This window comes from Chlamydotis macqueenii, chromosome 1 (genome assembly GCF_036417535.1).
Source record: "Chlamydotis macqueenii isolate bChlMac1 chromosome 1, bChlMac1.mat, whole genome shotgun sequence".
Classification (NCBI taxonomy): domain Eukaryota; kingdom Metazoa; phylum Chordata; class Aves; order Otidiformes; family Otididae; genus Chlamydotis; species Chlamydotis macqueenii.
Window position 1 is genome coordinate 61,122,904 of NC_141556.1, and position 25,817 is coordinate 61,148,720.

The 25,817-nt window shown below is 38.0% G+C and overlaps 1 protein-coding gene across 1 annotated transcript in view; it reads left to right on the forward strand.

Moving 5' to 3' along the window:
• Nucleotides 1-247: 247 nt before the first annotated feature.
• Nucleotides 248-25,817, forward strand: part of SLC41A2 (solute carrier family 41 member 2) — a 60,594-nt gene continuing 35,024 nt past the window's right edge. Inside the window, exons 1-6 of the mRNA XM_086740143.1 lie at nt 248-340; nt 8,194-8,937; nt 12,175-12,282; nt 18,277-18,348; nt 19,201-19,345; nt 21,227-21,373. Of these exons, the coding sequence (XP_086596269.1) occupies nt 8,383-8,937; nt 12,175-12,282; nt 18,277-18,348; nt 19,201-19,345; nt 21,227-21,373 (1,027 nt within the window). The 5' untranslated portion in view covers nt 248-340; nt 8,194-8,382. The remainder of the gene's footprint in view (nt 341-8,193; nt 8,938-12,174; nt 12,283-18,276; nt 18,349-19,200; nt 19,346-21,226; nt 21,374-25,817) is intronic.

Below are 25,817 nucleotides of genomic sequence, written 5' to 3' on the forward strand. Positions count from 1 at the left end.
GAGCTCGCCCGGGGGCGCCAAGCCGTGAGCCATGGCGGGGCCGGGCCCCCCCGCCGCGCATCCCCTCAGCGGCGGGGGCCGGCGGTTGGCCCCTCCCCTGACCCGGCCCGGCCGGTGCCGACGGCGGCGACAGCAGCGGCGGCGGCGGCGGCTGCTGCGCATCACGGGCCACATCATCGCGGGGGCTGCCCGCCCTCCCGCCGCTTCCGCGCCTGCTCAGTGGCGGCGGCGCTGCTCACCTAGCCCCGCAGCTGTCACCGCCGCCGGGCTGCTTCCCTTCCCCGCCCGCCGCAGCGATGGAGCCGGACGCCGGGACGCCGCCGGCATCGCCCTCGTCCAGGTGAGGGGAAGGCGCAGCCCGAGGAGGGCGGACGGGAAAAGGGGGTCACCCAGGGCCGGGGACCTGCCGCCCCGGGGCGAGGGAGGCGGCGGGGGCCGCGGGAGGCGGGAAAGTTTCCTCACGAGTGGCGGAGCTGCCAGGCGCTGCGCCCCCCCCCACCCCCCGGCCCCATTGGCAGCAGCGCGCCTGCCCCACCCCAAATCCCGGGGGTTGCCCCAGGGCTGCGAGGCTGCCAGTCTTCCTCCCCGTCTGCGGTTCAGGTTCGCCTGCTTCCGTCTCCCCACGGCCGCCGCTCCGGGCCCTGGGGCGGCCGCCCGCCCTCGCAGCCTCCCTCTGCGCCCTCCCTTCAGCCGCATCGCGCTCCCTGCAGCACCCCCCGGCGCCACGGGTGTCCAGCGCCCGGCCCCACGGATGCTGAAGGGCGTAGGGGCCCGGCACCCTGCGCTCCCTGAGCCCCCGCGGCTCTTTTCATCTAATTACGTGCTGCCCCAGGTAGCCCGGACAATGAGGCTTTTCTTTGGTTTCTCTGTGCGTGCGCAAGGTCTGCTCAGCATTGCCAGTGACCCTCATTCCCCTGCAGTCTCTACATCCGTGTGTGCTTGGATTTCTGCTCACATCTTTGCACCTAGAAAAAATATTCTGGGATCTGCCACCGCAGGTGCGGTTTCTAGACCAGACCCGAACAGCACACGTACAGACTTCAGTGGTCATCTTTTCTTTACAAGTGCTGTAATTAACATGTGGTGGTACATTTATGATCTTTCTGTACTTTTCTGCCAACAGACAGGAGCTTTTTGTGATTTACTCTACTTTTCTTTCTACTCTGTCGTTAATTTTCAATTAAGTTCAAGCTGTAGCTGTGTCTCTTTAGTTCCAGTGAATATTATGGTCCACCCCCCACTGCTATCCAAGATGCAGTTGTATGTCTTCTTTACCCACATTGGTCCTAGATTATAGACCACACTACACTAGCTAGGCTCTGATAAATGGAACATATGAAATTAAATAATTGTTTAGTCGTAGTGTCAGGAACAAAACATAAATACCTGAAAAAAGTCTGCTCATATATCTTTTCTAGGTAGAGTCCAAGCAGGCTTTAGTAGATATCCTAAGTTATCCTCACTTTACCAGTTCAGTAATGCTGGTAAAAAGATGAGAGCAGGTGGGAAGACCTGTTTTGGTGGCATTCCCTAGATATACTGCCTGAAAGATATTGTGAAACTGGGACCATAAATACTACAGTGTGACTGGTAGGTACTTCAGAAGGAAAAATGACTGCGTATCATTTTCTTTTCAAACACCTTAGGGTATTATCCACAAAAAACAATGTGAGGTCTGTGTCCTAGGTAGGGCCTGAGTTAATAAGCAATTCATCTCTACTTGGTGATGACAGTAGAAACCCATAATCAGGATCCTAAATAGTACAGTTAGGACCCATCCTGGTTACTTAATCTGTAGGACTACATTATCTCTTATATTTCAGACCTTTCCACCTGCTTTTGGTGGGCTGGATGTGACTTGCCTGGTGTTTTTCGTGTTGGTATTCCATTTGGGTGATTTTACAACCTAACCGCATTTCACAGCCTTGCTACCTTGTTTCTGGCTCTGTTTTGGTCTCTCCTAATTGAGTTGCCTTAAAAGTGCAGAGGCAAAACAAGTAGTTTTCCGACAGCTGCTTTTCTCTTCCTTGGGGCAAAAATTGAAAGCTGACATGTTCAGGAAGTGGAATGCAGCAGTCTCAAACTTGTCTGAAAACGGATGCTGAGGCTGGCAACTCTTTCAGTGTGTTATATTCAAGAAGGCATCTGGAGGTTCTTTAATCTGTTTTTTCTTCTCATTATTTTTTCTTTTGTTTCTTTTGCTATTGATTTAACCCAGAACTGCCATACAATAAACACCATGTTAACCAATTTACTGCGTAATATTTAAGAAATGGTATGTAGTGCCCATGTATCTGCTTTGCATGCAGCATTTGTAAATTTTCAGCCCGTTTTCTGTCATTAATACTAAACAGTAAGTATAAGGTATAAATAATCTTAGCCCAGCGCACCACTTTGGTTCCCGGATTCTATAAAATAGTTAATGATAATACAGGCTGTTTGTTTACTCTCTGTATATACTGAGGTGATATGATGTAGCTTTCACTTTCTACTGATGTGTTTGCCAGGATACAACGATGTGAATGAGTAGCCACAGCTGTGGTAAGGATGTCAATCTGATACTGGGAACTTCTATGTATGCAGGACACAATAGCGGAGAAGAAGCCGTGCAGATCCCTGTATCACCTGTGTAAATATTATTCTGAACTTTTAAAAGTCCCCCAGAACCTCACATTTCAAACATCACAGAATCTCACTATTGTTGAAGTCAGAAGAGTTCTCTGGCAGTGGTCTCGTCAACCACCTCTGGTGAGTGTAGGGTCAAGTAGAGCAGGTTGCTTAGGGCCATGTCCGGTTGGGTTTCAAATATCACCAAGGATGGAGAGTCCATAGCTTGTTTGGACCAGTGTTCAATGACCCTCATGGTAAAACAAACCTTTTTCTTAAGTTTAAAAGGAATTTCCTGTGTTTCAATTTGTGCCAGGTGCCTCTCATCCTTTGACTGAAAAGAGTCTGGCTTCGTCTTTGAAGCTAGAAAAGAATCCAGCTTCATCTTTGCTTATTATGGCAAAATATTAAAGCTTGGTATTTCATTAATGTTTCATATTACTTTCCTGACTATCCCTTTCTGAGGGATAGTACTTGTACTGAGAGGTGTTTCTCAGGCAGGCATGTTTAAGTTATCGTGTTTCATTGTCAACTACTTAGAAGTGCAATGTAGAGGTTATTCTTGCCTTAAAAGATTACCTGTAGAAAATATTTGCAGCTTTTAGGAAAAATGAGTCTTGACTATGGTGTGATTAGATTTAGATCCTCTGAAAACCCTCAGTATTATTTAGATAAGTGTTAGCGTTTGGTTTTGTTAGCTAACCTCTGAAAGAAATTAATTTTTCTAGGCTTAGACTTTGATAAATATTTGTTTTATCCCGTCTTAATGTTGACTCTACAAAAGTTTCATACTTAATGATGCACTGCTCTTCCCCCTTCCCTTTTTTTTTAAGGTACTTAAAAAAGCACAGTGATTTAATTACTAATTATTTTCATTCTTTAAATAAATTATCAGCAGTCTGTTCACTAAATGATCAAATTTAGCTGTAGAATCCATTCCTGCTAGTGCTGGATGTTCTTTAAACCTTAGGAAAGTTTGGAAAAAGCATCTCCTTCCCCTGCTCTTGAGAACTGAATCATGAGTGTGTCTGAAGCGATGTTGGCGATTTGTTTGGGTAATAATGAAGAACATTCTTGCTGCTTCTTCCTGGACAGTTACATTTTCCATGTCATCTTCATCTTCCTCAGATGAATCAAGACCAATCAAAGGTGAAGGATGGAAAAATGCGATAATGATCAGGTGTTCAGTTTCATAGCTGAAATATCTGAGGTTTTTCTAAAGCAGTTATCCATTTCCAAAAGTCAGAATCTCTTCCAGTTCATGGTCCTGTCTGTTTTCCACATAATCTGCTTCTGCCTCTCCATTTTCCACATAGTATATACTGTCTCTCTGTGTATGTTTTAAATTGCTGTATGCATCAGTTGTATTAATTCTTATAGGTTTGCTATCTGTTGGATTGCTAAGCATCTCACTTTTCAGGAACACATCTTCAGCAAACAGCAGGCTATGGCTGTATTTCCTGTTTGTGTATGTTTACAGGACTGTTTGTTTATGCTTGTGTATGTTTGCAGTTCTGAGAAAGAGGTGTGAATAATACACAGCAATTGTTATGTGGTACAAAATGTATGCAGAAAAAGAAGAAACTATTAAAAGTAGATACGTAGGAAACAATAAAGAAGTGGAAATTACTACATTCATACTCTGGGCATAGCTCATTATTTTGCTGTAGGGACAAAGACAAGTTGTCCTTTCATTTCATATATAACATGCCAGGTAGGATAAATTTGGGGCTGCTTCCTGGCTTCTCAAAGGATCTTTGTCTCTCTCTTTTCCTTTTTTCAGTTCTTCAGTTTTCTCTGTAACCTCCTGATTATATGGCAAGAAACCAGATTTACTTATCTCTTTTTCCTACAGAAACTAGGAGATGGGATTTTTGAGATTTTTACTTCCTTTTTCTCATATGAATTACTCGAGTAGAGCTTGCTTCTTTAGCTGGCTATATCTTTTCTAGACAACACAATAAAATTGGCATTGTTCTTGACAATGATAAAGCTTCTTAGGGAGTTCTTGTCCCTGAGATCATATTGTTCCTTACATGGCTTGCTGCATTTTATAGGTACACCCCCCCGCCCCCCCCCCCCCCCCCCAAAAAAAAAGTTCAGCAATATTAGCATCGCATAACTTGGGATAAAATTATTGCATCAGACGACATTTGGAAAATTATCTGAGCTGGAACAGGTTTTTAGAAATGAATAGTTACATTCAGAAGGCTTCTTCATAGTTATATCCTCTCTGTATGCTCTGAGGAAGTAATTACTCTTCCCTGTGTAGTAGATTTTTCAGTTTGTCTTCTTAAATTCTCATTTTTCAGCAATCATTAGCTCACTTTTTTTGTCATTCTAAGTCTTTTTGGTAGGAAGAACGTAAATGACTGTCATCCATACTGCTTTGTACAATTTCAACTTCAGCCGTCCATGCCAACCTCATCCTCCCTTTCTAACTTGCTAGTTGAACAAATAATTTTTCTGTTCTTCTTTTTTGTCTTTTAAGTGCCATTTCTATTTGTTAACACTTTTTCATCTTAAATGAAACCATAATCTCCCCAAAAGATTTGTTTCTTTAAAAAAAAAGATAGTAAAAACTTAAAAGGAAAAAAATTCTGCAAGTTAGAAAAATATGGATAATTAACCCAAATATTTTTGGCCAGCGTTCCAGACCGATGAATAATTTCCATGAGTCACTGGTCTAGCACCGTGGTGATGTGACTGGAGGACATATTGGAGAAACCACAATGGGAGCCAGACTCTGCCTTGTAAAAGCTATCGGGAAATTTTCTCAATGTATTTGCTATGAGTGAAATAAAATCCTCCATTTGCTGCTCCTCCACCTCTCCTCAAAAAAGATACTCCCACCACCAAAAAACCCCAGTGAGATTGCTGGGGGTCTAAGTACGTGTCTTTCATCACAGACACTTTTACATCTTAATTCTACATCCCATTCTTGAATTTTATCATAAAGTTTCTCTAGCCTAGACATTTCTTGTGACCAACCGAAATTCAGCCAGCTAAAATGATTCAAAGCTTTTCCTTCTGCAAGCTTCATAAGTAGTGTGCCACTTCCCATCATCAGAAATCAGTTGGCAACCTTCAGCACCCTAGGCTATACCCTTCCTGAAATTTTAGTTTTCCTCAGCTGCCGTGAACTTCTCTTCTCTTATATTCCTCTTAATCCTTCTATAAAACTCTTTGCTGTTGTCATAGAAGTTGATAATAGTTAGTTTGTTAGTTTAATGATACATCTGCTTCTGCTTGGCTTTTTTTTAATGCACCGTTTCTTTTCTTTTACTTGGATAATGCCACCTTTGGGTGAGGAAGAAACAAAACTGCCTCTTCTCATTCTATCTTTCTGTAGCACTTAACAGAGCACCATTTTGGCCTGCGGTTAGAGTTCCTCTGGGATAGCAGCAAAAGTTGTTTTGTTACTCCTAATTAAAGTGTGTGGAAACCAGAACTGAGGCCTAGGAGTTTTTGTGCACTTATGCTAAAAGGTTCAGTGTATCACAATCCACTACAGAGCCGCAAAAGATATTGCAGGAATGTTGCAGATTATTTAAATTCCTCTGTTGGTCTTGCAGAAAAAAAGATTGCTTTTTCTTTCAAAACTCAACTTCTTTCTAAATCAAGCAGTAAACTCCTTTGTAATTTTAAAAATATTCATTTCTTGGGCAGAGTCCCTTGGATAAAGCCATTGATAGAGGGAAGATCTTCATGTTGTATCTGAGTCGTCTTTTCACTCACAAAACCAAAATAAGTAATTCTGTGACCAGCAGGACTTTTGAAGTGGACATGCTGTCCACTTGCCATATATGAGTGAATTATCCCAACTAATATTTGAAGATGCCTTACAGCAAGGACACAGATTTGCATCTCTTATAAGGCTGTTAGTTATGAAAAGCTTTGACATCTTTACTTTCTGTCAAATCTGCCTGAAACTGCTCCAGAAATACTGGATTACTTAAAAAAAATTGAAACAGAGGGAGGGGAAGTATAGAGATCGTAACATAAATGATGTGATCTTAGAGGCCTCATTTTCTTAGGAAAAAAATGATTAAAAATCCTCTCACCCTAAATTATTTTGATTTCCCGCAGTCTATAAAAATATATTTTCCCAGCTTTACATAGACAGAGTGTCTTGAGCGTGTGGAATTGTGTTATCCCACATTGTGCTGGTGTGGTCTGCCTGACCTTTGTTTCTTTGTTTATGCCGAGCACTTACTGTATTCTTGGAGTCTCGTAATAAATACCAAAGTCAACAAAGCTTCAAGCCAAATGAAAACTGTTGTTCTTTTAGTAAATAACTGTAACTATTATCACAACATGGAAGCTGAAGAAGAGGAAGGTAAAGTGGCTTCTGGTGGAGGAAATGTCAAATGACCTGAGGCTGCCAATATATAATTGTTTAATTTTCTACCATAATGGAGATTTCAAAATAGAAGTAAATGCACATAAAATCACATTAAACACAAAAGATATATTGTATTTGTGTGATTTGCAGAAAGCAAACAAATTGACCACATCAAGTGTTAAAATTGATCAAATAATTACATTTTAGTGGTTACTAAACATCAGAATAACCTGTCTTTCAGGAAATATCTGCAATCTACACCTCATGTGAAATGAAATTAAAATGAGATTTTTAATATCTTTATTTTAATTATCCTAACTCCTAACATTTTACTAATTTTAATTAAATTTTAATATGCCATATTTATGAATATAATACCAGAGGTCTGTTTTTAAGTTAGACTCATTTAAACTATTGTAGACTAACTGATCTGAATTTCATTACAGTCTCCTTTCCTTGATATTGTAGTGTTTTATGAAAAAATGTCCAGTTTTCTTGTGTATACGGTAGCTCTTTCTATTTAACATAATTTGTATGCTTGCTCCAGAGAAAATTAAAATAGCATACTTGTGAACTGTACATACCAATACCGGTTTGCCATCTTTTTATGGGGATGGAGGACAGGGACTGTCAACACACAAGGCCTTTCCAACCAAAATATTGCTTTGCACTTAGCACTTCTGACAGCGTTTTGAAAATTAGGATTTTTTTTCCGTATTTTTTCCACGCTCCTTGCCATTAGCACAGAGCAGGAGGAACAACAGTGGCTCCACGATGCATCATTTGAGTTCCATTTGTCCGTACCCTTGCACTTTGCAGAAAGTTTCTCTGGGGACCTACTGCTTTCAAGGCCACTGGAAGTCTGAGGCTACACACAGCATCTGCCTGAAGACTTTGACTTCCTGCGCTTCCAAAGCCTGAAGACTTTGACTTCCTGTGCTTTAAAAAGGCAAAAGCTAGGCCCTCACCGATTCACTTACAGTCCACATTGCTGTCTCTTTCTTTCACTGGAAAGCACACCAGTCTGTGAAACTTCCTCACCAGCCAACTTTCCCTTTTTACCTTCCAGTTTTTTTCAACGTAGGCAGTTGAATGTTGGAGGAGATTGGCATTTCTACCAGTACTTGCTTTAGAAAGATGCTGGGTGATCTGAAAATTTAAATGAGTATCTTGTGTCGTCTGCAGAGTTAAAGTATTTTAAAGCTTGATTATATATTTTTTACTTTTTTTTTTTTTTGCAGATCCTGTCTTGCTTATGGAATTGTTGAAGATCTGAGATCAATGAAAAAACATTTTTGCATGCAAAAAAGGATCATTTTAGTTTATCTGTTTTAAAATCATCAAGTGTGGCGCTTGATGACTCATCTACAAGATTTCTTCATTGACATCTGAAGAACAAAGTGCTTTTCAACCTATACTTCTGTAGCACTATGACTAACTGTAAAGGCAGATCTACCATCTCCAAAACAAATAGCAAAGTTCATGACAGAGAAGGTTTTGTAAACTGGACTATAAATCTTAGTACAATTCAGTCCGATAAATTTTTGAGACTGCTTTTGAGTATGGTTCCTGTTGTTTACCAAATAAACCAGGATGAAAGACACAAAAAAGTGAATGGTGTCTGGCAAGATGGATTACAACCAGCAGGACATAATTTTAATGTTAGGTCTGAACAGCACACAGAGTACCATCACTTCTCAGAACCAAGTTTTCATGGTAGTAATGGACACAGCCCATCTAGCTGTAACCCTAAATACGATGATTTTGCCAGTTATAATTACTGTGATGGAATGGACACTTCAGAAACAGATGCCATGTTGCAGGAAGACAACCTATCTAGTGACAGTAATGAAGATATCATTGTGGAAGGAAGTAGAAAACAACCCAAAGAATCTAGTAGTATTATGGCATTACAGATACTCGTACCTTTTTTGCTAGCAGGATTTGGAACTGTTTCTGCTGGCATGGTTTTGGATATTGTACAGGTTGGTATTTGCTTTGAAAAATGTTTTTTAACAGGTAGTCTGTGGGGTTTATAATTCTAACACATGATATTGTAGATATTTACAATATTGAGGAGTAATCAGGTCCATATACGATTGCACTGTTATGAACTCCTTTTCCCCTTAAACAGTTCCAATGTTTAATTTAGAGTCATTCAAGTCTTGGTAAGTATTGTCACTTAGCTACAGTGAGCTGGTGAGTAAAACTGTTACCTTCTGCTTTTACTAAGGACAGAAATATAGTAATGGTTCAAAATTCTGTTGCAACAATTAGATGTATATACATAGTCAAGTGGGAGTTGTAATTAACTCTGATCATCGAATCGTAGAATGGTTAGATTTGGAAGGGACCTTCAAAGGTCATCTAGTCCAACCCCCCTGCAAGGAGCAGGGACATCCCCGACTAGATCAGGCTGCCCAGAGCCCCATCCAACTTGGCCTTGAATGTTTCCAGGGATGGGGCATCCACCACCTTTCTGGGCAACCTGTTCCAGTGTTCCACCACCCTCATTGTAAAAAATGTTTTCCTAATATCTCACCTAAATCTAGCTCCCTCTATTTTGAAACCATTACCCCTAGTCCTGTCACTACAGTCCCTACTGAAGAGCTTCTCCTCATCTTTCCTGTAGGCCCCCTTTAGGTACTGGAAGGCCACTATGAGGTCTCCCTGGAGCCTCCTCTTCTCCAGGCTGAACAACCCCAACTCCCTGAGCCTGTCCTCATAGGAGAGGTGCTCCAGCCCTCTGATCATCTTCATGGCCCTCCTCTGGACCCGCTCCAGCTGGTCCATGTCCTTCTTGTGTTGGGGGCTCCAGAATACATAGGAGTTTAAAAAGATTAGAAGAATTGCATCGTAGCATCTCCTTGTGTGCTTCAAGTCTATGCAATTTCTGAAATATTGTGTAGATTTGGTCCATGATAATGCATAAGGTATATGAAAATATGCACTACATTCATATATTATATGAAATTAATATGAAGTGATTTAGAGCTTTATTGAATATTCAAGTGTATGTAAGTGAATTCTTAATATAATTAGGTATAATGAGCACTTGGAATTACAAACATCACTGATGCGAACAGGGCTGCAAGGTCACGTCCACCTTGGAAATATAATTGTAGAAGGTCCAGAGATGCCAGATTATCTTGTTTTGTGGTAGCAGATTTAGCTGATGATAGTTATTCGGGACTAAGATAAAACAGAACTTTCTCTGAATTTTAAGACTAAAGTTTGATAATATTTTTAAAGCCTGTTTTGGAGTACTGTATCACTAAGATTCTACTGTTATGCAACATTTTTAGGACTGGTTTCTAGCTTAACACAGTTGTAGATCTCAGCAACATTTCAGTGGAGTTAAAAGTAACAGTTGCCTAAAAAATAATTCTTTGTGCAGTGATATTTGAAGAAAAAATTGCAGAAGGTAACCGTTAGGAAAGGTTTATTGGACTAGCTTATTTTCTTGCCTTTTTGCATTTTGATAGCTATATTTACTTTTATTTCCTAATTTCTATTTTAAATTTTATTTCCTAATTTCTATTTTTTAAAAACCAGAAATTTCTTACGAATACCAACCTCCTGGATTATCTGTTCCTGTATAAGTAGATTCACAAAAAAAAAATATTCAAAAGTAGGAAATAACCACAATATTTAAACTGGAGGACAGTAGATAAATTAAGCTGTTTTTTCTTTTGTTTTCTTTCGTTCAGCTTTAGCACTTTCTTTAGCTACACTTAAGCATTTACAAAGTTAATTTTAAAAGGAGTAAGAAGTGACCATCTTTGTCACTCAGAATCTTGAGAACGTAAACAAAGCTTGAACTTCAGTCAATTACAATGAAAAGATACTTTTACACATCAGGAAAAAGGAAAATAAAAATAAAAATTGACATGCAAACTTCACTGCTTCCTTGCACTATTTTACACCAATCTTGAGTTTGTTCATTTACATCTTACCAGTCTGTTCTTTGTATGGGTGCTTCGTTTGTGCTGTGTTAGTATATGATTTATTTAATGATACAGCGTAATGATCAGCCAAAAAAGGCAGTTGTGCCTACTGCCGCTACTGGCTTCCAACCAAATGTTTCCCCTTGCCTTCCTTCCCTTAAGGGAATGTAAGTGTTTTTATAGCTGATCTTTGAGCTGGACTGAGATATATCTTGATTTTTCCTTCTAGGTTACTTTTAATCTTGACTGGTTTCCCAGTCCAGCTCGCCATAAATGAGAGAGATGTGACACAAAGGCAAAAATAAATAGCTAGTGTCTGTACTACTTTTTTTTCACCTTAAACTAAGCATTAAACTGTGATGTCAGTAAAGCAGAATTTTGAAATGTGTCAGAACATGTTTTGAAAATGAAAATTTGAAGACAACAAAGCATTCTAAGCTTGTTTTTTACAAACCATTTCATGGCTATTCTTTCCCAGCAGTAAATACATATGTAACTTCGCAGATAGGAAACTCTCACGTCTTGTTTGCATTTGAGGATTGAATTATTTTATTTTAATTAAAATAATAATTTAAATTATTGCAAATCCATCAATGCAGATACAGGTACAGTTTGGTTAGTTTAGTTGATTTTGGAAATTTATGACAAATTAAATACATGGATTGACAAACATACAAATTAGCACAGCATTTCCATGCTGAGAACTCAGTGCACGAAAAATTACAGGAGAGTTTGTCTTTGCTTTATGAAATCTGTGTTTTGGAAAACTGTACTCTTCTAAATTTCTCACTTAGAAGTAAAAGAATAAAGGAAGCTTTTTTCACTTACAGGCTCTGTTCATTTGACAATTAATTCTTTGCCGTTTTTATTTGAGGTTTCTACACAGCTGGAAGGGAAGAGATGAAAATATTACTGTAAATTAAGAGCAGAATTGAAGAGCAGTCATAGCACCTGGTACTATTTTAAAGTAGTGAAATAAAAGACTTCAAATTAATTACATCTCTTTTTAACTAGGTTTGTTTTAAGGCCAAATTTTGTATCTCTTACTTTTGGTATTCTCATCTTTGAAGTAGTAATATGCAGTCTTAAATCTATTTTATCTAGATAGATTACAGTTCTGGCTTTAGACTTTTAGATCTAATATAAAAAGATTGATTTTTTTTTTTTTTTTTTTTTTTTTTAGACGTTATGAGTTACAGATTTTTTTTTAATGCTCTTTGGATAGTCTAAAGAGAATTTTTCAATTGAATGTTTCCCACTGTATCCTTTATATAGCATTGGGATGTGTTCAAGAATGTTACTGAAGTTTTTATCTTGGTTCCTGCACTTCTTGGTCTCAAAGGAAATTTGGAAATGACCTTGGCATCTCGGCTGTCAACTGCTGTAAGTAACTTTCTCTTCCCCTTTGCTCTTCAGATATGTATGTTGTAAATATTTTAAAAGGAAAACAAATATTTGGAATGCAAGTGGCTTATGTTTATGGCTTAATCTGGCTGTTGCAGGGGCTCTTTAAATCTGTTATTAAATTGGCAAAGTTAAGAATGTGACCCTCTTCTGATCTCCACACATCAAAATTTTACTTCTTCAGTCTTCTGAGTCATCATACAGAACAGATAAAGTAGATTTTTGAGATTTACCTGTGTAGTCTCTAAGGTTGACAGATCTCTTTGGCCTTGATGGCGTTTGAATAGGCTAACAAAATGTGTATGTTTTGAACACATTTTTCTAAAGACCACTTGTGTGGCACCAAAATAAAGCATTGTGAACATTGCTACTCCTTTGTTGATCAAACTATATGAAACTCTGTTGTAGCTTTCTGGCTAAATAAAATTATTTCTTTTTTTTTGTTGTGGTGGTCTTTTTGGAGGTCGTCTTATTTTTTTGTATGTGTAAACGCTGTAACATAGCATAACTATGTTTTTTCTATGTCTTTGTTTCTTACATATTAATCATAGTTCTTTTCTGCGTCTCAAAGGATGTTCCATTCCTTCCTTTTTCTAGCCTAAGCAAGCCAGATCATCTTATGATATAGCTTTTTTATGTGTGTGAATAGTGATAGTCAACAGAATGTTCTAATTTGGCTAAACTATTTCTGGTACCTGAACTGTATATTTCTATGAGACACTGCCTAATGCAGTGTTTCTCCTTTGTAAGGTAATTTTTCCATTCTCCAGCAAGCCCCCTGCTCTCTGCCTGTTCCTCCTTGAATTAATCTTCCTAGAAGATGTTTGGTCAAAGGTGTATGTAACTCCAGATGAGCCCTTACTATGGCTTTGTAGAATAGCACTTCCCTATTTCTCTTGAAAATTGCTCTTGAAACTTTCTAGGTTTATATGTACTTATTTTCCTAGCAGTGTCAGATTTAGACCTCACAGTCACTTTGTGATCAATGACTGTGTCCTAGTATTTCTCCTTTTGTGTTATTTCCAACCATGACTCCCATCTTCTGGCAGAAATATTATTAGTCCATAAGTGCATGACCTTGCATTTGTACTGTTGAATTTCATCTGGTTTTGTTGCTGTAAACCTCAAGGTCATCCAATTTTTATACAATATTACAATGCTTTGTATTGACAAGGTCTCCCAGTTTTCTGCCATTAATAAATTTAATTGCCACATTATATTGAGTTATTGCCCAAATGCACACCGTGATGGACATAGCCTTAGGAGTCCTATGAAGGTTTACTTGTGCCATGCCCATTGTACAAATTGATTACTTTTGCCCCATATCCATTGTCATGGGTTTTTTTTTTTTTTTGTCTTTGTCAATGGCAGCCTTAGCTATTCAGTCTTCTTTTATGTTTGATTTTAATGCTCTTACTTTTCTGAGTATTCTTACTGTTTCTTAACAATATTTTGTGTTTAAACCTTACTGCCTTTACTGTCAGGCATGAATACTTCTATCTTTTACCTTTTTTTTTTGTGTTGACCTGTTGTTTAATTTGTTCCTGACTGGTACAGTCCATGATGATTGAAAGTGCTCGTATTGCACAGTGAAAAATACACCAAGTCCAAGATCTACCATTTTAAGCCTTTACTGAAGGCTTAAAAAAAGAGGGTCAGAATTAGCTCTACCACTTCTGCTTCAGTTAATGGGATCTTTAATTCTTTGTCTCAATTGAGCTTATGACATTTGCCAGATCACGACTCCAGAATGTCTTTTCTGGGCCAGTCAATGGCTGATTTCCCCATCCTCACCAATGCCATCTCATGTATGAACCTCACAGCTCGCAGGGGGCAGTTGGAAAAGGGTCATGCAGACCCTTTTTCTGCACTGGGAATCATGACCTCAGTTCCTGTTATCCATCAACTGTTACCAGAAGTCAAGGAGTTGATACCCCTCTCACACACACAGAAAAAGGATACTAGAGTTTCCACAACACTGGCTGTGTGTTAATAGTTAACTAAAGTTGTCATCATGAGGTTCAGGCCGCTTCCCCTCCTCCCAAAATGGCATTTTTAGGAGTATCCCATTATCTGTGTGATAACATGATCTGTAGATGTCTTGAATGTGATTTTTCAGAGCCATTTTGTCCATTTGAAGCCCAGCTCCTACCAAGACTCAAACAACAGCCCATTCTGAGAAGGCTTAGTTTGAAAGTGTTACCAGTGCCACTTACCACTGTCATTAAGTCTCACCAAGACATAAATCAGCTGGTGCTTCTAAGGATTTTACTCAAGCATGCCATGGAGGCTTTCTCACCAGTACTAGAAATTGTCATGTGTCTGTCTTGGCCAGATCATGTTAGCTGGCTCTGTTCATATCCTTCCACCATGAAGGTTAATTAACTGGCTACAAAGAGGTCAGTGAAGTGTATGTGTCTTCAGACAAGGCTATGTGACGTGTGGGGGCTCCAGTTTCTTTGGCATTGCCTGAAGTCATGGTCACAGCACTACTGGCACCAAACTACTTCCCAGCTTTGCATCAACAGACTTGTGGGGTTTTTTTATTATTTGTTTGTTTTCTAATGTCTCTGATTTCCTTGTATGACCTGTTTTCTTCAAGACTCGTGACAGACCCTGGACTAAGTTACACAGGTGACTGAAATATTTTCTGGGACTTCCTTAATCATATTGTAAGTTCATTGGACATCCTTCACAGGGAGGAAGTAGAGGCTTGTCATGGTTCAGTGAACATTCTCTCCTTTGCCAGTGGTGACTCTAATTTGTTCTAGCTGGTGAAGAGCTCAGCAGTAAATATGGAGTGTGTGCGCACATGTGCACACCACCATGGATGTTTAAGAAAACAATATTGTACAAAATAAGAACAGTATAGATCATTCATTAGCAAGATAATGCTAACAAGATTATATTTAGTTTTTGTATGTGAAAAAAACCCAGAAAAAATGGCTTTTATCTTGCAAAGAACCTTCCAACTTTCTTTTATGTATCTTTTTTTCATGCTCAGCTCGAGTTGCAGTGTGCACAGCTCTGGGAGCTGGTGGATAGCCAGGCTCATGCCCCCGAGCGTTACTGCAAAGGCAAACAAATACACAAGAACTCAGTAATGTTTCTAATTTATAGTTAAAAAACAAAAACAAAACAAGAAACTCTGGAAACCTGTTACATGTAACTTCTTACAGGTGACAATTTGGGCTTGGTTGCCAGATAAGAATTTAAACTCCAGGACAGTTGCCTTGATTGCTCTGCTTCCCCCAGGTTTTAAAAGCAGGTGCTTTGTCTTATTGTATCATTCCTTACTGGAGAGTTTAATCAAAAAGCTTGCTCCTGGACATGCAATTTATGTGTCGGTTCTCCCAGACCTCTGTGAAAGAGGTTATTCTGACCTTTGCACGCTTCACATTGGTTTCATTGACCCGTACTCACTTTGGGCATCCAATCTTTGATTCTGTCATCCTCATCCTAAGTGAAAACTGAAGGAGTGTATTAATTCAGAGCATATCTAAACAGTTATTTGGAGGCAGTTACATGATTAATCTTCCTTTCTCTGACCTAAGTTTGCAGTAGCTGGCTCCCCACCAGATACTATCTTTACAGTAAATGCAAGCCTATGCCCTGTGATTCGCTTTACCTTGAGGAGGACATTTCTAACACGAGTTCAGCATTGCAGCTAATTCATACCCTTCTTGCTCTGTTAGCTTATAATTGCATCTGAATTTGTAGAAGTCTGTGCTCTTGGGGCTGTAAACTAATTATCTTTACTCCATTGTAATTATGTAGTCAGCCAAAAAGTAATGTCTTGTTAACAAGTTTCTGTTATCCACAATATATCTGGTTTCGAGTTTTGCCTGATCACCTTCATTCATCTTGTTGCCCAAATTTCTGTTTTGGCAGCTTATTACTGGTCACTCATGATTTCCCATCCATTATAAAATCAGTCATTTCACTAAATATGTCTCAAGACTGTGTTTTCAATCTGCCTAATGGCACAGCTTGTACTTCTCTTTGGTGTTGGTGTTAATGTAAAGCGTTCTCCTTCCCCCCACTGCTGTGCTGGCGTAACTGGGTGAGGTGTACTTAGGTCAACTGCCCATTCGAGCACAATATTTATATTGTGTGGTTTGTGTTCTTCAGATTTGTTCTGTAGTCTAAGTCACTCTCATTGTCTCTGTGCACACTGTTGCCTTTTCTCCCTATTCCTTTTTCTTTTTCTTTTTTTTTAAGAGGGAGTAAAAGTAAAAAACCCAATGCCAAAACACAGTCATCCCTGTAAACTTATGCAGGCTTTTGTTTTGATTGTGTGTTATCAGGGTTAGGTATTAGCAGTATGACCTCACAAGCTTTTGGTGTAGTTCCGCAGTATCACAATGAACTTCATCTTACCTTACAGAATTCTGCAGCTGAGATGAATCATCCTGCTCTTTTTCTCCCTTCCAAACCCTACGGGCATTTATGCATGGTTACATGATTGCATGTGATGGATCAGATAATTTTGTAGAAGATAACCCCTTTTTGCTCCCTGAAAAAAAGCATTTCCCCTCAAACCAGCAAGCAGATTTATGTTGCTATGAACTCACCCGTGGAACTGGTAGATCTGGTTCAAGAAGGAAAACGTGAACGTGTAGCTGATAGTAGGGGAGAGAAGAACTATGCCACTTGGCAGCAGCTCACTTTTAAGCTGGATTAAGCATTTTGCAAGATTACTGTTTTAAACGGGGATTTTTTTTTATACTTTTCAAAAACTTCTTCAAGGGAGAAGAAGTGAAGCTCTCCATAGCCTACCATTCCATTCATTTACCGTATTTATTTAAGAAGGATGCAAAGGAGATTCTTGTCTGTGTTTCCTTAAATATTGCTGTAATATTTAAATTTAATGCATGTATTTGCAGAGCTTTGACTGCTTTGAACACTGTAAAATATTTATAGTGTAGATTGAGTCTTATATAGATAAGTGTCTTATATTTCTAGGTTTTTAAGTTAGTATTTCTTTTAATGCTTTGTTCTTTGCAAGTCACTACTATAATAAAAATGAAACAAAGTGTAAAAGAAATGGAAGTAAAACCAACTGGAAAGAAATTATCAAAAGAGAAAAAAATATGCATTAAGACTTTCTGTGTTTTGAGAAGTGTGTTATCTTATAAATTAGTATTCTGTGTCAAAATCCACTAGAATTTATGCTCAACATCTACATTTTTTTTAGTATGAAAAGGGAAATTATTTTAAATATAGTCATAATGCAGTGGTATGTGCTGTTCTTCAGATCTTGTCCTCTAACTCAAAAAACCAAGTAAAAGTAGGAAATATAAAAGAGTATGCATGTACTTTTAAATTTTTTAGAATAATTTATTTGCTATCTTTCCAGCTACTGCCTTAGGACTAGACTTATGTCATTTTCAGCATCATGAGTTTCTAGCTGTGTTGTATAAATGAGAAGTTAGAATACTGAACAGTACTAGATGTGGTTTCTGATCTTCTGTGAGCACTTGCAGTTTCTCTGTGCAGGTCATTTTAATCAATTAACACACTTGCATGAGAGTGTATGTGTCCACACAAACATATATCCACACATTTTTCTGTTGGCTCATAGAATTTAAAGGCCACAGAAACAAGTTCAGTCTAAAGTGACTGAACACTGCTAAATTTCCCTTCCAGGCACTGATTAGGTCACTGGTGGTGCTTGGACATTCCTGGAAGGGCTAGCACGTCTTGCAGAGTAAGCTATTGTTTAACAAGTTACTATGTGAAACTGCATCAAGTTTAACTACTTTTAGATAGATACTGTAAGTGCAATTTAAAATCAAGAGCAATGCTTGCCTTAAAAAAAAAAAAGGATAGCTTGGTTTTAACTGGCTTTCAGAATGTCTCTTTTTTTTTTTTGTATGCGTTGAATTATTGTGGATTTCTGCCTTGTTAGTGCATTTGAAACGAATATAATTTTAACCCCAAATGTCTGGAATTCTTTTGTAATTTTGACAGGTAAATATTGGAAAAATGGACTCTCCCATTGAGAAATGGAACCTAATAATTGGCAATTTGGCCTTAAAACAGGTAAATGTAATAGCCCTACTTGATTAACTCTTGTAAGTAAGCGAAGGTATTGAAAAAGTCCATCACAAGCATTGCTGAGTATGGAGATGGACAGTGTTAGTCAGAAACTAGCTCTGCTACGCTGACTCATACTTAACATACAATGTTTGATTAACTGAGGTTTTTTTGAACAGTGTAGTTCTTCTCCGAAACAATATGAGCTTATATTTCTCAGAAGAAGAAGTGAAGTATACTTTGTGACTGTACCATGGATATTTGCAGGGTCATTTTTCCAAGAGAGGAATGAGGATGATTAGGGGAAAATTTCAGATTTGGCAAAACCTTTTAAATTTGACCTCTCAGATGTTTCGGTACTGTATTTGCGTTGGATTCAATGTTTAAAGGAAGTATGTGATAGAGGTTTTGGATAATCAACAATATTTTAAATAGCTGGGTCATTTGAGGAAACAACTATTTCTTAAGATTAAGAACTATTTTGTGTTCTTATGTTACAACACAATATGCTCAAAAAACAGGTGAAATGTTTATGCTGTGACTTCACTGTTATAAGTGGCTTAGAAGCCTCTTTAGGCATTTCAGCTTTGGCTCATGGTATATCCTCAGCTCTTTTCATTGTTTTTACTTTTGTTATTCTTGAGTCTCTGAAATGCTGGTAAAGCCTCTTCTGCTGGCGTAAGATTTTTCTTCTTGATCGTCCAAGGTTATAATCATATCACTACGAAACTGATGAGTGTGCCCCTTTTACATCTTGCAAATAAATATAGATAGGAGGAAAGAATAACAGAAAATTATTCTGTAGCCCTCTTAAGTCTATCAGTTTTAAGAATTGTTCACTTTCTTTTTCTTTTCCAGGTTCAGGCAACAGTAGTTGGTTTTCTGGCAGCAGTGGCAGCAGTTATATTGGGCTGGATTCCAGAGGGCAAATACCGCTTTGATCATTCAGTCCTTCTGTGTTCTAGTAGCGTAGCAACTGCCTTCATAGCTTCTCTTTTACAAGGTAAAAGGACTGTATGTGTTACTTTTTACAGTTACTTCGTTTTCTGTGGATGCTGAATGTGTATTAGGTTGCTATTCCTTAAAAATTTAAATCCAGTAGTATGATACATCTGAAACACAGCTGAGGATAGAATGTCATTATGCAATTTCCATATAGGCCTGCATATTGCATTCCTTTCCTGTCATATTCTTTGAAAAGGTTTGGTTTGCATGACCTCCTGAACATATCTAAAACAAAAAGTGTGGTTTTTAGGTTTTACCTAATATGATTGAGAACTTTTCGCCCCTGCTTTCTATATTCATTAATATACAAGATAGATTCTTAGTACTAAACAGGTAGAACTTATTTGTAGTTAAGCTCAAGTGAGCCCAAATGTTAGCTCAGCTGAATCCAAACTTTCTGGTTGCCCATGCTGCGTATGTTAGTTTCTGCTCTACTTTGTGTCTAAAGTGAACAAATCGGCTTGTTACGTGAAGGGTTTGGGCCATGTTCAAGTCCCTCTCTACAAACAGTACCGGTGTCTGTCTGGAGCCACGTGACATGATAAATTTAATCTTCTCTTCCCAGTTGTCAGGAAACATTTGACCAGAAAAGATGGTACTTAATGGACATGAGGAGGAAAAAAGTACCTCTACCTGTAACATATTCTTAATGAAAATACGTAGTCAGTAGTCTTAATAATACTAAGTCAAGTAAAATGTTTAACTTCCTTTTTTTTTACTAATTTGATATGCTTACTTTTGTGAAAATTACAAAATTGTTAAAGTTTGCATGCAATTAAGAACACACTTTTTTACTGACTACAAAACTATTGAGTTTGATCATGCACAGAATTAAGAGCAGCAAGAAAACTGGGAAACATGAGTGCATTTTCTTCCACTTCTCATGTATAATTTGGACATGAAGAGAAACTTTTTTTTTGTTTTCTGGTGATGGACCAGCATAGGAAGCTACTTTCTAAGCTTCATCTTCCTACTTGTGAAACAGGTGCTTTTGAAATACTGTGATCCTGTAGGATCACTTCAGTTCTTTCTTTTGAGAATTTAATGGAGTGTAACTCTTTATGCAATTTCTCTGAAAGGGAACTCCTAATGTAGCCTACAATACATAATATTGCTAAAATACATGAAAAATTATAATACAAATTTTTCAAAAAAATTTTAAAATAGCATAAAGGATGGTGTACACAGTTGAAGCTCTTATGTGTATTATGTGATGAGAGGGAAATTGCCCAAGACGACTGTTAATAACAACATAGATTTTATTTTTAGTAGCCACTTGCATTCTGCAGGAAAATGCCTCTTAAAAAGTTACTGTTGCTGTTTATACAAAAAAAAAATAGAAACCAACATCCTCAATTTAAATTGTTTTAGCTGTATAGCAAGTAATATTTTTGTATGTTGTCTAGTTTTTCATTTGTGATGTACCTTCTTGACTTTTGCTGCTAAGACCATGACTGGAAATTTGCACAGTATCAGATGTTGAATTATTTGATCTTATGTTGTTTTCAGCCTAATGTAATTTAAATTTCAATCAGCTAAAGTTGTGTAGAAATAAGACACTGTGCATTTTTTTTTCTTCAGGAAATGGCTGATTTACAATTTCAGTAGTGCTAATTCTATTCGTAAGCAAAATAGTTCATTGTACAGACAGTTCTTGATTTCTGTGTGTGTGCTTACTTTATTTTTTTAAATATATAACCTATTTTTTTTAAATTACTAAAACTTAAAAATGCAGACATCAGCCAGGTGGGAAGGACAGTCGTCCTGGGATAAAAGCAGTGACTTCTTATTTATCAATTTTGAAAGTGTCATTATTGTGGAATTTTCTCTGGAGTTACAATAGTAGATGTGGTTACTGAACTGTCTGTGTTGATTCTAGGGATAATAATGGTTGGAGTTATTGTTGGATCAAAGAAGACTGGTATTAATCCTGACAACGTTGCCACTCCTATAGCAGCAAGTTTTGGAGATCTTATCACTCTTGCTATACTAGCATGGATAAGTCAGGGTCTTTATTCTTGCCTTGGTAAGTGTGTTTCTAAGCGTATGTGTCTCCCGAGGAACGCCTTTTGGGTTAGGAGGCTGGGGAGAAAGCAGGGAGGGAGAGGTTTAGAAAACCTTCTAGTTTTGACTGACTTTTTTGTCAACATTTATACTGTTGAATGATAAATCTTGGATTGCAATGTTATGCCGTGATCTTTTTTAAGATGATAGAAGTCACTAACCACAATCTTGGCACAATCTACTAATATCTGATAGTATCACGGGCAATCTACATGTGAATTAGAAACTGTGGTTGCTGAATTTACTCTGCTTTCTTGCTGGTAAGGGAAACTGTCTTCATCTAAGTTTTCTTGAATGCCTACCCCTAAATCAAATATTTGCTTCCCAGAGCCCTTTTAAAGTGTTTTCCCCTTGCACTAAGGGGAAGGAGTTGAACTGGATATCTTGATCAGCTGCTGGGAGAGGAGTTCTGCTTTGAGAATTGTTTTTGTTAGGGTGTGGTTTTAGATAACATTCAAATATATCTTGAGCTGCCGCTATGCCCAGAATTTGAAATAACAATAATTTAACTACTTTGAGTAACAACAGCAAGTCTACAACAGGTATATATTCAAAGAAGCGAAGCCTGATTTTAGATTTGTGCTTTGTGCTTGCTATGACTTTTAAATGATTTCTGCAAAGACTATTGTGAGTGTCCTTCTGATTCCTTCCAAGTGCTTTCCAGCTCCCATTGCAATACCTCCTTGTTTCCTCATCTTCCCTACTCCAGCTTCCAATATCAGTTTCCTCAGCTCTTTCCTATCTCTTGTGTCCCTCACAGTGGGACACTTCCCTGTCTCCCTCCTGTTCCCTGTGCCTGTGCTTGATTTTACCAGCATTTCCTTCTGCTTTTCAGTAAATGAAGTAACCACTTCCAGCTTCTCCATGCTCAGATAGTAGCTGATGTAATGAAATACTTGATTCTCACAAAGGAGATGTAAGCTTGGAAAATGAGAATGAGGAACTAAAAAATCAGTCTTTTTCTTCCCATTTCTTCATCTCCCGCATGAAGAAACAAAAAAGTATGAGAACGTTTTCTCACAGGAGAAGAATGTCCAGGACAATATTTAAAATTAAATTACTGCTGCAATTGACTTCTTCTATAGAAACTATTTAAGGTATATTGTGTTTTAAAAGACTTAACTGTAGACAATTATGGTGTAGTATACCACAGGCCAAATTTTGTTTTGTCTGTAATTGTTTTACTAGACATGCTATTGTCACCACATATATTCTTTACATCTGTGATCACTGTACAAGCCTTTTTATGTAGAAATTTGAGCTATTCTATGTAAGTATTACATCTGTCAGAAAAGGTATCTGATAAGACTCAAGCTACCTTGATGTGACTTGCCATTTTGTTTCTTAGTTTTCAGTTGATTATTTTATATTTTCAGTATTTGATTTTTCATATTTAGAAAATGTTGACATGATGTCAACCTAAATCTATCAGTGTGTAATACAGCCATTAATATTTTCTACATTTTTAATTAAAACTCTAAATTGTATTGTTTATTTCATAACTATATTTGAATACTTCATATTATATTCTAATAACTTATTTCTCAAATACTTCCTTTAGATACTTATTTTAAGAAAGTTTATAGGCTTATAGTGAAATGAAAATTAGTAAAGATTTTTTTAACCTACTAATTACTACTAATATTCCAGTTCCTACTAAAACATGCTGCTTTTTTTTTAACCTAAAAAAAAAACCAAACAAAAACCACTCAACCCCAAAAAGAAGATGAGGAAAGAAACTTGGTATTACTTCTTCCTTTCACACATTTCCAGAAATTTACATCTCCAGTTACAGATGGCTTAATGTGTCTCAGAGGAATAAAAAAAGAGGTGGAACCAGCTTGAACTGATCCTGTGCTACTTTTACAGCTGTCATGGCCATTTCCATTTTAGTCAACCACTGCAGTTGAAAAGCAGATCCCACATATGTGTAGTGGGAAGGATTAGTGCACTCAAGTAGTCTTCTAAGATTTACTCCAAATTTTCTTTCTATATGGTTTTCTGGAAATACTTCTCTTTTAGTGATTTAGTGATATATGTAGTTATCTAGTTACCGCTAAAATGACTGCTTAAACTCTTTTTTTTTTTTTTTTTTGCCCCCCAATGACTTCATATTACTTTCTCTTAGGAAACAATCTTTCTAAAGTAAGAATATACCACAAAGCCCTTGGAAATGTATGGTTTCCAAGATGCCTGTATTTGAACTATGAAATAGGAACAAGGAATAGAAATGTGGAGTAGCTTCAGCTCAGGAGAGGTATATAAATTTGTGAATGGCAAGGAAGAGGCATTCAGAAAATACAATCATAGAATGGTTTGGGTTGGAAGGGACCTTTAAAGGTCACCTAGTCCAACCCCCCTGCAAGAAGCAGGGACAAATGATTAGGCAACAGGTTAAAAAAAAATTTAAGAAACTTTCTTACACAATACATGATTGGGATGTGGAACTTACTGCCATGATGTATTAAGAGGACCAAAGTGATTCTAGAAAACTATTTGGATAAATCAATCAGAGAAGAATCCATTGAGGAGTATTGAACAGTCAGATGCAGACAGAAACTTAAGCGGCGAAATCACTGAGACAAACAGCAGCAAAAGCTGGCAAAGCACGCTGAAAGAAGCAGTTGACCATAGTCGACGTAGGATACTGGACTAGATGAGACCTTTGGCCTCACCTGGCATGGATGTTCCTTTTGTTGTTTCCCTGCTTTCTCAATGCTAGAATAACAAGCACAATGGGAATGTTATAAAGAAACCCACAGTGTATGGGCTAGTTATGAAGCAGGTAGGATTCACCTCTGAACTGTATTCTGAATGAACTCTTTTCTCCCCTATGATTTATCAGCCTATCTACTCAGATGCGCTGAAACAAAAGTGTAAGTTTCTGGCTGCTCTCTCTGCATGGGAGGAGTCGTTTTGGATAACAAGACTGGAAGAGGGGAAATGATTTATGTACAAGCTTTATGCTCGTCTGTAACAGCCGTACACCTGTGCTCAGCCTTTGGTTTGGTATGATGCTTCATGGCATACCCAGAAGAGACAGGGGAAAAAGGAGTGTAGCATTTTTACCTAGGCTAAAGCCAAATGAAACATCTTGTTTGGCCATCATCATCTATGTAATTTCTTAAAAGTTTCTCTGAGTGTTTTAAAAATAGTGGCAAAGCTATCAAACATGGGGATTTTAATAGTAAAAGGCTAAGAGTTCTTTCTGCCTTAAAAACTCTTTTTAAAAAAAAATGGGTCTGTGAATCGTTGTTAAATAGCTGGGGAAAGCACTAGAGGGCTCTCCAAGACCGTCGCTCCGGTTCCTCGGTCAGAAAAAGGGAAATGCTGTGGAATAGAAAGACCCAGTATATTAAATGTGGAGGTCCATGTTGCTTGTTGTTTGTCAGTAATGATCTGAAGACTTGGTTTAAAACTTTCCTTTTTTTCTCACAGAATGTGACTTAAATGTATGCATTTGTCTCTCGTGCATGTTGGATCTGGGTTGAGAGTACAAACTATATGATTCACATTATTATTTTCATATTCCTACCAGTTGCTTTGAAGTAGTGTATTTCCAATTTACCTCTAATTTCTACTAGAGGTTGCACTGTTTTCAGTGGCAGTGGACTGAACTGTATGTCACAGTACATACCTTGCACAAGGAGTAAAATATTAAGCATCTGAGTTCTCTGAACTAGAAGATTAATTTATATCACTGTTTATTAAAGGGATGAGAGCTTAAAGTGAGTGAGGATCAGAACTGGTTGAGAACCTTGTCTCTTTCCTCTTCCCTCCTTCCTTTTTTAATTTAAGGTCACAGCCAGAAGTTCATTGAGGAGCTGAGTATTTTTAGGAGTTGATCTTTCACTGTGTGATGGTACAAATTCTCTAGCAGAGCCAGACTGAACATGATTCCTTTTACCATGTAAGCTACCTGCTATAAATCTGTTAAAAACAGAGTGAAGTGGGCCCTAAAAGAGGAGTCATTTAGTCCCTCTTTCCAATCTCCAGCTATTACAGAATACATTTTCTTCTTCTGTGAATTAAAGATGAAGAGGAAAAAAGGCCACTCTTCCTTAAAAGATGCATCTTAAGATTAACATCTTTTTAGATTCTTACCTTTTGGATTTAGTAAGGTGTTATAAAAGTAGAGTCTCCTGTAGCTAAAAAAAAGAAGTCCTGCACTCTGTTCCCAAGAGTTAGACTGGAGCTGAGTGTTTTCACTGGTCCTGTAGGTGACTGGAGTCTATCATCGCTCCCTTGTGACAGATTCTGTAATATAATCATAGCATCATAGAATAGTTTGGGTTGGAAGTGACCTTTAAAAGTCATCTAGTCCAGCCCCCCTGCAAGGAGCAGGGGCATCGTCCACTATGAGGTTGCTCAGAGCCCTGTCCAACCTGGCCTTGAATGTCTCCAGG